This window comes from Falco punctatus, assembly GCF_963210335.1.
Source record: "Falco punctatus genome assembly, chromosome: Z".
In the NCBI taxonomy this organism is placed as follows: Eukaryota; Metazoa; Chordata; class Aves; order Falconiformes; family Falconidae; genus Falco; species Falco punctatus.
Window position 1 is genome coordinate 65,408,903 of NC_137586.1, and position 16,679 is coordinate 65,425,581.

Sequence of the window (16,679 nt, forward strand, 5' to 3'; positions counted from 1 at the left end):
TCCTACATCACCAAAGAAAAAACTCAGAAGTCCTGAGAGCAAACACATAACAACTTTTCTCAGCTGTCCTGAAAGACTGCAACATTAAAACTGTGTGTGTTCTGGAATTAAATTTGTTAACCTGGTTTCTGAGGAAATTAAGTTTGTCAGCACATTGTTTGCCTGTCATTATCCCTCCCCAGTAACTTTCAGGCTTACTAAACAGAAACCAAGTCTGACAAAACAGCAGAGGCCAGAGCTCCTACGTGTTTTGTGAAAACTGGTAGCCAAGTAGGAGGTAAGGACTAAAATTGGTATGCCTAGCATGGAAGAAATACACAGGCAGAATTCAAATCTTTCCCATTTTGGCTGCCAATTACTATACATGTACTCATTCACCAGCACGTCTGGCTCTGAATCAGCCAGAAAACACAAGTCACATCTCCTGATCAGCCAAAGAGGTGGGAAACATGTGCCATAACTACAGTTACTGATTTTTCCTCAAAGTTTCTCAAAAAGAGAAACTCCAAAGGTAATACACTAAAAAACCTGTAGAGACAAAGGAACAGCTGAGGATATCAGTATGACGTTTTAAGAAATACTGGACTCAAAGCCCTAAGATGCCACGTTCCGCAACCTGAATATACAGTATGTATTATTCTTACCACATTCTTTGGACTGTGTTTTTAACATGGTGATTGAAGCTTCAAGGGAAATTAGAACACTGACAGCTTGCTGAACTGGACAGGAGACGGACAGGTTCTTCTGTGCAAGATACTTCATGTAAAAAGAGACATTTTTATAGTTACCTTCAGCTTACACTAGTCTCACATGCCAAGTAGTCAGGGGAAGAATGGGAAGCCTGTGCAACATTACAGCAGCACATTTGCCAAATATCCATATTGTAATACAACCAGAAAATGCATTATTTTTTTGAATCTGTCATCAACACAACCACTCATTTCATACCAAGACTCACCCACTTCAAAATTTCTATTTCAGTGTCACTATATAGTTGTTATTATGCAGGCAGCATAAAGGAATCATAAAGGAAATAGGGTTTCAAGATCATTAAACAAAACTCAGCATCAGCTGAGGAGTGACCAAGGTAAAGGAATACTTATTAAATCACTTCTTAAAAAATCTGAAGGATAAAAACTGAACTAAATACCACAACTTTTAGATTGTCTATAAAGTATATGTATAACCTGTGTTTGTAAAAAATAAAAAAACCCTGTTATTACTATCATAAGAAAAATAAAGTTTTTGTTTTGAATTTGAACTCCTCCTCAACAAAGTTCATCCCTGTCCATACATGTACGAAGAGGACTAAGTATCAGGAAACCAAAAGGCTGGGAGGTTCATTAGGCATGTGAAAACTCCCATTAAAAAATGGCAAGGGCTCAACTATCAATATCCTACTATTAAAATTAAACAGTATTAATTAACTTTTGGATAGAAGCAAATCACACCAAGTTAAATCTTGCAACAGCTAAAGCTAATTTTTGTCACATGAGTATCACCAGTACTAACTCATTTTGGAGGAATAAGCAGCTCTCTCTGTACTACACTCTTCTCACAAGCTGAAGGAACTTCCGTCATGCAAGTACACTTTAATGTAATTTTTTCATCTTCAACTCCCAAGAGTGTCTACTTTTTTGTGTGATCCTCAAATACGACACTTCTGAAGTTTAAAGAGGAAATAAAAAGTCTATAACTAGCATCACAATATCATTAACAAAACCATCAGGAGAATAGTAGAGAGGTATGTCATAGAATGAGGGAGTATAAGGAAAGCAAAGAATTATGTCTAGTCCAATAAAATGATCAAATAAAAGTTAGTGAGTGAAGGTTGCGGGGGGTGGGGTGGGTGGGTGTGTGGCATGGAGAAAATAAATCATGAACAGTTTTTTCCTATGCCTGGATAGGGGAAAAATGCTGTGACAATAAACATGTAATAAGGATTTCACATTCATGTATTCAAAGGAAGAAATACTCCATTAACAAAAAAAAAAAAAAAGACAAGAAAACAGGGAAAGAACAGAAAAGATGTGTATGCAGTTCTAGATTTGCAAAATATTTGGTACTTTTGCATACCTTCTTACAAAAACTGTCTTTTCCTTACTTAACAAATGCTAACTAACAACAGCAGATATCAGACCGCTACTAATGGACTAAAAGTCTAGCATAAGGGTTTTCACGTGCTCTACACTGCCCCTAGTACAAGGTCACCTAGCATGCATGTAAAATATACATACCACAACATACCCAGTGACTACCACCCCTGTTCAGATCTTGAGTACTCGTATTTTTCTGACTTACTCACTCAACCCTGTGTCCCAGACTACTAAACTAACTAGAATCTGAGGTGAGCTTCTGTTGGCTTCAAACATGCTTGAATATTACTGGCCTGCCAGACTCTGAAACAGTACCCTACTTCCCACAAAAACCCTGCTCTTCCATTAAGGTGATTTCTGCTATCATGTCTTTATGACTTATCCTGTGACTAGTGGGAACTCCTTCTCTTGCAGAGCAGTTACAGATGAGGTCCCCGCTCCCCCCAAAAAAACTATCTTAGAAAGTGAGGTATCTTAGCATGTAACTTACTTTTCAGTTTTTTTTGGAAGGACAGGAAGAATTCTTTCTAGTGGGAATGGAGAATTACCTTGCTATACCAGTTAGTATTCTATATTCCCTGAGAACTGTTCAAAAAAAAAAACCAATTTCATTATGATAATTTTTCATAAACAGATACACATGGAAAAGATAGTGTTTGGGAAAAAATAACCTAATAAACTGCACTCTTCATGGAATTTTCTTCATGACATAAAATAGAAACTGAGGAAAAGGACAAGTATGAAAAGTAAAAGGAATGAAGAGCTTAAAATATCCCTGTCAGGTGGTCTTACAGACACTACTCTTGTTTAAAAACTATACCTTCAAGCAATTAGTTCTCCATCAGACAGCTGACAAGACACCAGAGCTATAAGAGGTTACGCAACTATCCCAGTATTAGTTACTAACAACTTAGAGCAGCACTCAAAGGTCCCTGCAAAATCCCCTTTGTTAGAAGTCTCTTATATCAACCATCTGTTTTAGGTATGGTATGTTTATGGTCCAGCCATTTAGAACTCCTCTCCCACACCAAGTGCTGGTTCTGTTGGGGGATTTCTTTATTCTTCTGAAGCTTGATACTTTTTTCAGTCTCCATTTTTTTCATACCAAATACACATCTCCCCTCCTTATAAGCCCTCCTAATTCCTCATTCTATTTCCTCTTGTCCGACACACCTCATTACCTACCTATCATTTTTGACTGTTGCAATATTTAAAGAATTACCAGCTATCCCTCTCTCTTCCTTCCATAGTTGTAATTTCTGAACTGCTCCAAGAGCAAGCAATCACCTTACCTGCCCTTTCGCTTTGTATTTTAAAGAATTCCTACTTTATCATGCAACTAAGTGTCAGTTATGCCCTCCTGCTCCTATGCTACTCATTTCCTTTGCAGCAGTCCCTCAGTGATTTTTGCCTCTGGGTGCTTCATTACTTTGAACCAGTTGCTATTCAGAACAGTTCTTACCAGCCTCATAGAACCAGTTTCTATTCACTGTATCCCTTCCTACATTAGCATACCTGTACATGACCTCAGACTTCTTCTAACATGCTCTCATAAAACAGCAAAGAGGAATCACAGAATGCTTTAGGTTGGAAAAGATCCTTAAGATCATCAATTCTAACTGTTAACCTAACACTATCAAGTCCACCACATCCCTAAGTGCCACGTCTACATGTCTTTTCAATACCTCCAGGGACAGTGACTCACTCACTTCCCTGGGCAGCCTGTTCCAATGCTTGACAACCCTTTCTGTGAAGAAATGTTTTCTAATATCCAATCGAAACCTCTCCTGTCACAACTTGAGGCCGTTTATACTATCATTTCCTATTTGGCATAAGGGACCGACACCCACCTCACTACAACCTCCTTGCAGGTAGTTGCATAAAACAGTAAGATCCTTCCGAGAGTCCTCCAGACCAAACCACCCCAGCTCCCTCAGCCACTCCTCATAAGACTTGTGCTCCAGACCCTTCACCAGCTACATTACTCTTCTCTGGTGGGGCAACGTCTTTCTTGTAATGAGGGGCCACTCTTCCCTAAGCCTGTAGCGCTGCGTGGGGTTGTTGTGACCCAAGTACAGGACTCAGCACTTCCTGTTGAACCTCATACAACTGGCCTGGGCCCATCGGTCCAGCCTGTCCAGGTCCCTCTGCAGAGCCTCCTGCCCTCAGGCAGATCAACACACTCCCACCAACCCGGTGTTGTCTGCAAACTTAGTGAGGGTGCACTCGATCCCCTCATCCAGATCATTGATATACTAAACAGAACCGGGCCCAACACCGAGCCCTGGGGAACACCACTTGTGACCAGCTGCCAATTGACTATGACTCCATTCCCCACCACTCTCTGGGCTTGGCCATCCTGTCAGTTTTTTAGCCAGTGAAGAGCACATCCATCCAAGCCATAAGCAGCCAGTTTCTCCTGGAGAATGCTGTGGGAAACTGTGTCAAAGGCTTTACTAAAATCCAGGTAAATGATATCCATGGCCTTTCCTTTGTCCACAAAGTGTGCTACCTTGTCGCAGAAGAACAGCAGGTTAGTCAGGCAGGACCTGCCTGTCATAAACCTGTGATGACTGGGCCTGATCCCCTGGTTGTCCTGCACATGCCGTGTGATGGCTGTGGACAGAATCTGCTCAATAACCCCAGGACCAAGACTGACAGGTCCTTCTTCTTACCCTTCTTGTAGATGGATGTCACATTTGCTAACCTCCAGTCAACTGGGACATCCCCAGTTAGCCAGGACTGCTGATTGAAATTGGCTGTGAGCACTTCCTCCAGCTCCCTCAGTATTCTGGCTCCAAAGGTAAAACTGATTCTGTACATATTGAAGACAGCCTGTTATTGTCATTTACCTGACACATCGTAATGGCTACAAATTCGATGGAAAATGTTTCCCCAACCACTCAGACATTCAGATATCCATATGCAGCATTCACTGGTAGCTCTATGCCAGTGATATACTGGTATGCACTGCTTATATAAAAAACTAATTTCTGTTTGCCCTGCTCCACCATCAGCTTTAAATTATTTATTTTCTTTACAACGGGTGGGCTTTTTTGTGAACACTTTCTTTCAAGACAAAATAAATGTTATTTCAGTATCTTTAATTTTAGAAGTACTAAGAGTTATACCCTGAGGAATAAGTTCTGTTTTCCACTGTCAACTTTATTTTGCTGGCTAGTTTCCATTCTCTATTGAAATTATCAAAGTCAGAATCTAGCAAAAAAAGCTAAGAACTCCCGAACTGCAGAAGAAAATAGAGAACAGAAAAAACAAAGGAATAAACACAATTTTATGGCCATTTTAGAGCACGTTTGGAGATACTTATTTAAAACTGGCTTACTCTCATTAGTTATTTGGAAACTGAGCAAGCCAAATCATAAGATGGCACTCTTTTTCTAAAATAGCTTCCAAACAAAGAGCTTTTCCAGATTCACTGGAATCTTACCTTAACACACAGTATCTTCTGGGAGAAAGACAAGCCCCAGTTCCGATATTTGTCTCATTAAAAATGGGAAACAAGAAGTCCTTCACATTTTACTCTTCACTCTGAGCTTCCTACTGGATTACTCATTTCTGCTGCTAGACAGTGTAATGCATTTTTGAGATTGAACTCTTTCACGTTACCTCAATTTTAAAGACCTTGAGATCTGGCTTCTGAATCTACCAAGCTGCTATACAGTAATATCTTAAATTGACAGTTATGCAACTCAACTGCTGAGAGCCACTTTATATCCAATGTTTGCTTGACCACAGATAAAAAGGAATTTAAACATGTCTACAAACATACAATAAACTAGTTTCCAACACAACTGAAGGAATCCAACCAGATCTCTAGAGAGTTCACTCAAAACGTAAATTTGAACTCCTAGCTTAGTTTTGGTGTCATGGAGATCTCATTATCAAGCTTACCGGTGGTTTAAATGAAGTTCTCAAACAGCAGTTACACAAATACTCTGCTGGACCGAATTCAACCTGTTTACTCAACATAAAAATTACAAAACAGAAAAGCATGATTCTAAGTCAGATGATTACAGAGCAGAAAATTCACCAGAATAAAAATGAACACAATATTTGCATTCTACAAAAAAAAAAATCCCACTGATTTACATTCTAGGTGGTTAATTTTTGACATATATACACACAGATACACATTTCCTTCGGTATTAAATGCCATATGGATTAACATGTACCATTGTGACCCATATTTGTAGCAGAAATATATTTTTTTCTTTGAAAATCAGTACAAGAATTTAAAATCCCCTGCTCTTATATGACAAAGGGCAATCAAAAAAGTCACTGAATTTTAGAAGCTGGCCACTTTTGTGCTGAAAACCCTCACTAAAAAACTTTTCCCTCAATTGCTCTTCACTATCAACCTTCATAGCATAAGACAAATTGAAAAGAATTTTAACATTGCCACACCAATTGGCAATTTACAATGAATTTGCAGTTGATTACTGTTCTCCTTTTAAGACCTTCCCCCTCCCCCAAGACCCCGAATTCTATTAGGAAAAAAATACACCACCACCCCTTCCCTTCTATACTCATTTCAGCCTCGCCTCCCTGTTTGTTTAGCAGCAAGCTTCAACCCAGCAATGTAAAGGCTGCAGAAAGATGTCTGCAATGACAGCAGTAAGCTATTAAGCAGATTTACGGTAATAGAACCATTTTTAAAAACTGTATTTTATGCAGGCATATATACTCATAAATTACATCTGATAAAAGACTATACTGTGTACTACAAGTATCTCACAGTTCCTTTAAAATAAAAGTTATAAAGTTTCCCATGACTGTGTTTGCATGTTTTTTTCATTAGTGTATACTACCACACCAAGGAACCACAGATGTTTTGTTTTATGACAGCATCTTACTAGTCTACGTGGCCTACCACACACACTTTATATAAACCACTTGAGCTAAGGAAAAGTTTTCATTTCTGTTCTGAAGTACAGTAGTTTGATAACGGCTGTATACGATATTGCCAGAAGCAAAAAAACCTGCATAGTTTGCCATGTTTAATTGCTTCAGTAATTTGCTGAAACAAAATCTGTGCAAACAGCAGATCAGAGTTTGCTGTTAATATTAGTACAACTGATGATGTGGCAACTCTAGAAACTTTAGAAACAGCTGCTGGAACAGTTCCTAGGGGGAAAAAAAAGCCACAATTCCTCAGAATTCTATCTCACAGAGTGTAAGTTTGGAAATTTCATAAGCTTTCAAAAGACCTTTTCCTTAGGACATTTACATGGTCTGTAAAAGAATGTCAGTAATTTAACACTTCAACTGTTTTAAGCAGAATGCAAGCCCAATCTAGCCCAATTTTCTTCTCCTTCAAGAAACTGTTGTATGTAGAATTACTTATTAGTAACGCAAGTAATGCAAGAATTTTTACATGCATTTCCATAGAGCTGAAATGACTGCTGCCAAGTATTCCAGAGTTTAAAGAGAAAGTCTCCTTTGCTTTCTAACTGTGCACAGACTTACAATTTACAGAAAAAAGTACTGATTTGCCAGTATACCGAGAAATAAACTGATGGAAAAGATTAGCTATTCTGTTTTGAATTGTGTAGAAATTTATTTTTTCTTGGTTCTCATAACTTGTTTATATGCCTTTCCAAGACTTATTTCAGTGACATGTAAGAGACTGCATGACCAGTTTCAAGGAAGTATTTAAGCCCACATGCAAGCCAGGGATATGCAGGTCTTGGCAGTGCCAGAAATTGTTACAGCTTCAGTTCTGACTACAGAGCATCCTAGGTACCCATACTTTTTCAGAAGTACCTAAGTGCTAATCACTTCACCTTAAGAATAATATTGACGTGATCACAGATGAACCTAAAGCAGATATAGCTTAACTGTACTGGCATACAGCTCAGAACAGTACTAGAACTGGTGTCCACCATCTGAGGAACAGTCTAGATGTTGGGGCACTTAAGCAGAACTGAAAGCGTAAAACTACAGACCTACTTCAATGTGAGAGAGTCTAGGACAAATGTTTCTACTTCAGAGTGGCTTGGCCAGCATGCTGGGTAGGTGCTGGAACAAACAAGGCTCATAAGCCAGAGACAAAACAGCAAAAGGGAACTCATCTGTAGACCAGCAAGAAGAATTTCCTCAGGGGTAAAGAGTTCCGAGTTCGAGTATTTCCTTTGAGGGAGCTCATGTATTTTATGTTAATTGTTGGATAAGCAGCCTTTGGAGCACTGCCAAGGACTTTTCCTACGGAAATGCTCCCACTGGTGAAATACATGACGAGGCTCCCCTCATCCCAGAAAATCTCCCTTCTTTGCCGGACAGTAGCCCAGCGTTAGCGTTCACCAGCATTTGTGATTAGTGCACTCTGCTGGTCATTCAACATTCAACACAGGATTCAACTCATCTTAAGACTGAGGGAACCAGCCTTCTCAACTACTGGAAAGTTTTCTAAGCCATTAAACAAACAAACAAACAAAAAGCATTTTCCTCATCAGACATCAGCATGCCTTGAAAGACAGTATGGTATTTTGAATTTTGAGTAGTAAGACATCTCACAGCTCAGTCCAACACCAGATAACTGGTCAGATAGCTCACCTCATGCCTCACCTCCCCTTTAGCCAGCTATAAAGTCTGCAAATAGGAATATTAAATTGCCCTATAGGAGTTCCTAGATTCCCACACAGCCCAAGAGATAGCACATGAAACAGATCTTTATGGGTAGCTACTTTATTTCACAGTGGAGCCTGGATCACCACACTGGGCTGGCTGCCTGCTTCAGATTGCTGTAAACACTGTAAGGCCTATAGCACTCAGTCACCGTTACTGTGAAAGTTTCCACCTAGGATTCTTTTTTTATCTCTGGTAAAGAAGGTCCAGGAATGCACTTAAAAATACCAGAACACACCTTAGGTAACACTAGCCATTTGGATATAATACATTAAAAAACTGAATGCTCACATCAGCCTGTTCATGATAGAGGAAAGCAATTTTACAGAAATCCCAAGAAAGAAAGCCTAAGCGTTCACGGTTCTGATTACTGTGCGAAGTCTAACTCCTGAAAATTAATGTTTTGCTTGACTTATTACAGGACTGCAACCAGTTTTAAGAGTTCTGTTGCAACAGACAAGAGACCAGGTTGTTTTTTTTCCCCCCTTGAGATAGCCTTGGTCACATTTTCCAAAAAGAAAATTTAAGTGTAACAGAGAAATTGCAAGATTCTTCTTTCAAGCTGATTTGTAGCTACTCTTCAATTAACTCATTATGTAACATTAAGATCAGACAAATACAAGAGCTCCTTTGACTTCCTCTTTGAACATCTAGTTCTCCTGCCCTTCTAGTCTTGACCATTAGAATTTCTGTAACATAAACACCTGCCAGACAACACAATCGCACATCATATAATCATCCTGACTATTTTAAGTTTTGCTGGTTGGACACCCTCCCCAGATGTTATGCTTGTTTCACAGAAATGCCATTGCTTAAAGATAAACACTTAAGTGAGATGAAGAACAGCACAGTTCTACCAGCCCCACAAGACAACAGAACAGCTCTCTATGGTGGCATTGGGACAGTCTGTCTTCACCCCTCCTCCAAACCCCTTCCATTCCTCCCTGATCCCATCTGCCTGCTGCTCACACTCCCTGTTAAGACCCTTCTACCTTAAATCCATTACAGAAAACTACCCTAGCAAAAAAATTATTCTGCTCACAGAAGAGGGAGGTAGGACCATGTGGCTGGAATGGATGAGGAGCAAGGAGATTGAGAAGCCACAGCTTCAGAAGCAGTGAGCCCAGCTGCCTGTGAAATCCGCCAGAGAACCACACTCCTTCAGAGGCACATCACGTACCTGAGACACACTGAACAGCAAAGTGAATGAAAACATAGAGAAGCATACCATATCTGAGTGATGCAGCAGTCACAACCATAGAATCATAGAATTGTTTAGGCTGGAAAAGACCTTTAAGACCATCAAGTCCAACCATTAACCTAGCACTGCCAAGTCCAGTGCCTATACATTGAATATTGATCCTGGCATGCTGTGGAAGGCTGAATAATTTTGTTGTTCATTAAATTCAATAATGAATGAATTATTAGGAAGACCTTAAGTAGCTGCAAATAAATACCATGGAAAAATTTTAAACTCACTTTGCATGGAATGTTTCTTGGCAAAAATAATCAATTAAAAAAAAAAACAAAACCACCACCAAACTGTAAGTTAATTTCATTTCAGATCAATTTAAAATTGACATGCTGGACCTACTGTATCAGTAACAGAAATAGATAATGCACTAAGGACTAGCATGGGTAAGTAATCAGGTTTTTCACATTTAATGCACCTTACAAAAATCATAAAGCAGTTCCTGGCTATACAAGTCAACTCAGTCTCAGGAGGAATGCATGACCCTCTCAAATTGCCCCCTCTCCATTCTTTAATAACTCCACCTGATACCCCAGTCAGACCATGGGTTTTTTCACTGCTATACAGAAACTTTGGTCACCAAAAGTGATTCATTTTTAAAAGCATGTGCTTCACCTTTCAGCAATTTGTGACTGAAGGCATGTACAAATGCAATTTCAGTAACTGCCTTTCCATTTATGTTTGTTATCTTAGCTGCGTCTGCCCATCTACTGACAAACATTTAGCCTTACAACATTACACCAGGCCAATCCAGTCTTTATATAAGCATCTCCAAACATACATTTACTTCTGGTTGCAACTGTGATAACACATGCAAGTTTCACAGGATTACAAATATAACTCAGACTGCAGTTTCAGACTTTCAGACCGTATGTCAGTCTTTTTTCACAAGTTAAGGCCATTTCCCCTCTTTTTGTCTGATTTTTTTCATAACCAGCCACACTATCCATCTTTGATTTCACTGTATACTAGTCTAAATCCTTAGGCACATGTCCAGACTGCTTTCTGAATATGTCTTCACCTAAACTGCTGTCCAGGTTAAGTCAGAGATCAGGATGTCAGTCCTAAATCTGAAGAGTAAAAGGGCCAAGTATTGTCATGCGGAGTATCACAACACAAGCTGCTGGGATCCAAAACACTATCGAGTGGAATCCACCACCTTTAAGCATCATTACTAAGCTTCCTATATAACATTTTTTAAACCTGCACTTTGTTTAGCATACTGAAAAACGTGTGTGCGCACATATTACACTGAAGATACACGTTTATCCTGAGCCTACCTTTTACGGAAAAAAAGAACAATCCACCAACTGCAGATGACAAGCATTATGTAGATATCAGCTCTTATTACTTAAAAACTATAGCTTTGTAAATAAAGCTCAACTTTTTCTAATTCAGCAAGAAGTCCATAATGTTTTTGTAGAGAGAAATTATCTTGGATGCATGCAATTGATTATTAAATACAGATTTAAAGAGAAAAAATCACCTGATACCAAAGTTTCCATACCCAAACAACTTTGGCAAATTCAATTCGTAGGTCCCACTGACAGAAAAACCTCTCAATTCGGAGATTTAAAGTTGCTTTACATAATGTGATGCCTTACTAATGTTCAACTTCACCACTACGGCACTTGTGTAGATGCAGATTAGAACACTTATTTTCAAAGCAATTCATACAGTCATCACTTCCACTAGCATCATGGGCTTTCTGCAGCTTCATTCCTTGAGGCAGTTGTAAGCAGAATTTAATTTAAAAAAAAAAGTAAAAAGGATGGCAGAGCAGTAACTGTATTTGTTGTCATCATACAGTATTGATACCAGAGTATCACTGTAAAAACAGAACAACATTATTTAAGATGCATAGGTTCTGAAAAAACACAAATCTGGGTTGGTTCCCATTCAAAAGCTTCAGTTTCATACTACTGTATATTGCTGATCAACAATGATAATTTTTCACATTACAGAAGCTATCTCCCTTGAAACTTGCCCTTGTCCACGGTTGTGGATGATTATGTGCTGCCATCTAGCAAACGTTTCCAGAAAAGTTTAATGTTGAAAGCTATTATGTGACAAGACACCTGAATATTCTTAGAAAACTTAGAACAGGAAACACACACAAGACAGCAACAGTGTTTTAGAAAGATTCCTTCAGCCTGCAAGCTTATAAAATTAAACACAAGATGAGAATACAGTTAGGCTTAATACAGACAAACCCTCCAACAGCATGATCATATGCAGTTGATATATCAGAATTGCAAAACTGAACTTTTTCATTCTACAAGTTATATTTTCCCCTGTATAAAAGAACATGGTTAGAAAATGGTAAGAAATACTGCATTTTGCTCTTCTTTCTCAAACACTCCAGTCCTCACTCTGTCCTAACTTTCTGCAGTCTTTACTTTCCCCCTGCCCCCAGCTCTTCCTTGGGCACAGAAATCAAAATTCAGTAATCCCATACAGAAATGTGATGTCTGAATTATAAAAACATTTGGGTTTTTTAACTCTTTTCAATTTTAATTTTTCAGTCATGCAGTCACACTGAAACTATACCACGTTATTTGCCAGCAGCAAGACGATGGCTTTTTAAAATTACTGGACCCTGGTAACTGTGGGTTCTGCCAAGATGTTGCTTTTTTCTGTTATTAACTAGGTATATATACAATTAGAGAAAAAGAGTATTTATACATTTTTGGCACAATACCTGTTTGTTAACACAGAAATAATTTAAGTTTCTGAAGCTGTTACACTGATAGAAAAATAACTTTGCATAAAAAAATAAAATAAATGATTAACAGATTGTCCAAAATTATTCTGTGGATAGCTGAAAAATTATGACTGATTTCTTACATTTTTCTGTATCATTTCACCTCGTCACAATTGCAATTCCCTCTTATTTTCACCCAGGATCCTGACCACTGTACAGTAACTTCAGATCCCATTCATACAGTCACCTAAACAGTAAAACATTTTCATTGTTTGCTCCCTATTAGATCAGAACAGTTGGAGCATGGTGCTTCATGGAGGCACTATTATTTAACCAAATAATACTTAAAAAACCAAAACAGGACAACTTCTGAGGTCTCTACTCCTTTCCAAATTCCCTGAAATTAGCCAATGAATTCAAAAACTGTCATGAGGGAGACACACATCAGTTCTTCACTTGTTTCACTTCCTTGAAGGATTAAATTTTTGCACTAAGAGTAATACTCAACTTCGAAGTTTCTTTGGTGATAGAAAGTTAAATTATCACTCAATTAAATGACCTTTAATTTCAAAACATGTATACGCTTCATTATAATATTGGAAGCAAAGGCTTGATTTTTACACTGTACTAAGAAAACTTTCCATTAAGAGTGTGGAGTGTTTTGTTTTTTTTTTTTTTTCACCAGAAGAGTAATACCCCAAACAACTCCTGCCATTGAATGACACTGAACTGAAGCTATCTACTCAAGTGGTAAGTAATTATACTTCCCATTCAGAAGTAAGATATAGTTAAACAACTATACCTTACCTGTCCACAACAGATGCTGTGCAACTTTTATCTATGATAATACAGCTTATAGGAATGCTATAGACACTGCAGAACAAAGTAGTTCTAGGACATCAATAATTAACATTAAGAAAGGTGCCAATTTTTGTAACCGAGTGTCCTGGTTTCAGCTGGGATGGATTAATTGTCTTCTTAGAAGCTAGTATGGTGCTGTGTTTTAGCTATGATGTGAGACTTTTCAGTTCCTCAGGCCTTGTTAGCAAAAAGGTTGGAGGAACACAAGAAATTGGGAGGGGACACAGCCAGGTCAGCCAACCCAAACTAGCCAAAGAAATATTCCATACCATGGGATGTCATGCCTGGTACATATACTTGGGGGGGTGGCTGGGACAGGCAGGTCGTTCAGGGACTGGCTGGGAATCAGTAGGCAGGTGGTGAGCCGTTGCATCGTGCACCACGTGTTCCTTTCTTCCTTTCCCTCCGGATTTTATTATTTCCCTTCCCCTCTGCATTATAACTGTTACTGTCATCATTGTTATTATTGTGCTTTCATTTATATTCTAGTTCAATTATTAAATTGTTCTTATCTCAACCCTCAAGTTTTACATTCCTTTCCGATTCTCCTCCCCATCCCTCTGGGTGAGGGGAGAGTGAGCAAGTGGCTAAGAACAACAGTAAGAAACTAACTGGTCTTATGACTATTTGTTCTACCTGTAAGCAAAATAACAACTGGGAAAAATTTTTTGAAACCTACCACCCCAGAATTTCTTGAGACTCCATCATTTAGCTAACCAATATAGTTTATGATATTAATTAATAGCAGAAGTCTGCCTTAGCCAGAATTAAAACCCAAAATATGTAAACATAACACAGCTGAATTTACACAGGTCTTACACAGAACTACTGTAAACCCAGCTAAGACAAACAAGTTTATCAGCTATATAAGAGTCACAAAGTTCTTTCTGCAACAACTACCATCATGCCTATTTGATATAGTCTAATGGGGGAAATATTTTTGATCCCTAGCATTGGTTGACTGTGGAATGCCAAAGGTGCACTGTATAAAGCTGCTTTGTAATTACAGCAAATCTCCCTCCACAAATTGGAAGAATACACAATGAAAGTCCAAGATTGTTTAAAACATTAGCCCTTCTAAAATTGTTACTTTATTCATGCTCAATTTCCACCATTTCACCTTTGTTTGAGGAATATAAATACTTTTTCCTGTTGAAACACATTCCTACAAGGACATCTTAGTAATAAATCCACTGAAGATATCCAGGTATTGGTAAAGAATATATTTCAGATTTTATGAGTAGTCACCATAGTAATTAATGCAGTTCTGATGCTTATGAAAAGGCGTTATATGTAGAAATGGAAAAATTTGTTAATCAGTTCACACTAGGTCTTCATTCTACTCCTAGCCAGCCTGACCGGCTGTCCCTCTTGATGTGATGGCATCCAGGATTTCAGTCTCTATACTACCTTACATCTTGGATGGACCTGTTGTTAGAGAATGCCTGTTTTTTGTAAGAGCTCCAATGAAAGCTGCCACCTCCAGAAAATCGACAAACTTCATTATCAGTTTCCTCTTAGGACAGGGTGATGTTTGAACTACGGCACTCCCAGTGTCCTTACCGAAATTTTTAAATCTTTTGTACAGGAAATCCTCGCATTCTGTCTTTTTCTGAAGAACTGTTTGGTCATTCCTCAGTCAAATAACGCTTCTGCCTTAATCCCTTGTTATAAGAGTAACTTTGTGGTGAAAGGCTACAAATCACCACCCGAACTTGATCAAGCAAAAAAAATTTCTGTTTCAGTGATGAATGCTCTCTTTAGTGATTCATTGGCATATTTCAAAGTGAAATCAGTCACACTTGACCATACCTTTGTTAACAGCTAGGAACAAAAGTTTGTAATAAAGTGCCAAGTAAATATCTGTATTTTATGTAATATCAAACTACATTTTTTCTGATGAACAGGCTACCTCTCACTAAACTCTCGACTTACAAACCAACCTCTGTCAGAGCCACTACATGCCTACAACATAAAACTTAACTTTAAATACAACTGTAATCTCGGAGTGCTCGTATAATCGGCCATTTTTGTTCTACTGATGACAAATACTGTGAATTATCTAAGAATCCTTGAAGTGTATAATGCAATCTGCAGAAGCTGATACAACTCAGGTCAGCATAACTGTCAGCTACTCTTTAGGTGTTGCAGCAGCAGTTTAAAGAGGACAGTTTAGCTGCGTCAATTGCACACGATGATTTGCCAATGTGTAGCCAAAACTCAACACAAGTGAAACACACTTAATTCATTTAATTCATGCCACAAAGCAGGAAAAAAATTCTGAAAGAAATAGGAAACACCAGACTTCTTACAGAATAGGAAAAAGTTAGCGCTAACCCATTAATTTCTCATTCTCTGCAACTCCACCTCCAAAAAAATAGGGCAACATCGTATCTTTGCCATTCAGAAGACAGGCAGCTGAGACTTTGGTAGGTCCGAGAGTATTACCTGCAAAACTTCAGTGCTGACACAAACGCAGTAAGACACGACATGATACGATGACGAGATATACTCAATGACAGGACGTCGAGCCGAAGCACACATGTGGACAACTGCGTGGCATCCCCCGAAAGGTAGCTTATCTTCGCAAGGCAGATCTCTATTTCCACCGCGCAGCCCTCCCGCTGAGCGCCGGCCCGGTGCGCAGCCCTTCCGAGGCGGACGGCGGCGGCCGCCCCAGCCACGCTGCGGCAGCCGCGGCCGGGCCCGCAGGGCCTTCCCCAGCGCTGCAGGCGGCCACGCCGCCCCCACGGAGGGCAGCGGCCAGGCCAGCCCGGCTCGGCCCGCTCGCAGGGTGACAGGCCGCCGTCGCCCAGCTCCGCCACCTCCCTCCCCTCCCGGTGTCCCGGCCCCCTCCAACGGCCACTGCCACCACCTGCCCCATCGGGTCCCGCTCGGCCCGAGCCTGCCCCGCCAGCCCCCTCCGACCGCCACCCCAGAGGACGTGGGGGCTCACCTCGTTGTTGAGGTTCAGCACGGGAGCCATGGCGTCGGTCCCTGCCCGCAGAGCTCCGCCGTCGCCCGACCCGGCGCGGCCCTCCCCCCTCCGAGCGCCCCCACGCCGCACCGCAAGCAGCACGAAGCGAAACTGCGCGCATGCGCGGCGCGCGCGGCGGCAGGC

The 16,679-nt window shown here is 39.9% G+C and overlaps 1 protein-coding gene across 1 annotated transcript in view; it reads right to left on the reverse strand.

Moving 5' to 3' along the window:
- SRFBP1 (serum response factor binding protein 1) overlaps positions 1 to 16,679 on the reverse strand; it is an 83,190-nt gene extending 66,511 nt beyond the window's left edge. The window contains exon 1 of the mRNA XM_080372674.1: positions 16,515 to 16,679. Coding sequence (XP_080228800.1) covers positions 16,515 to 16,544 — 30 coding nt within the window. The 5' untranslated portion in view covers positions 16,545 to 16,679. The remainder of the gene's footprint in view (positions 1 to 16,514) is intronic.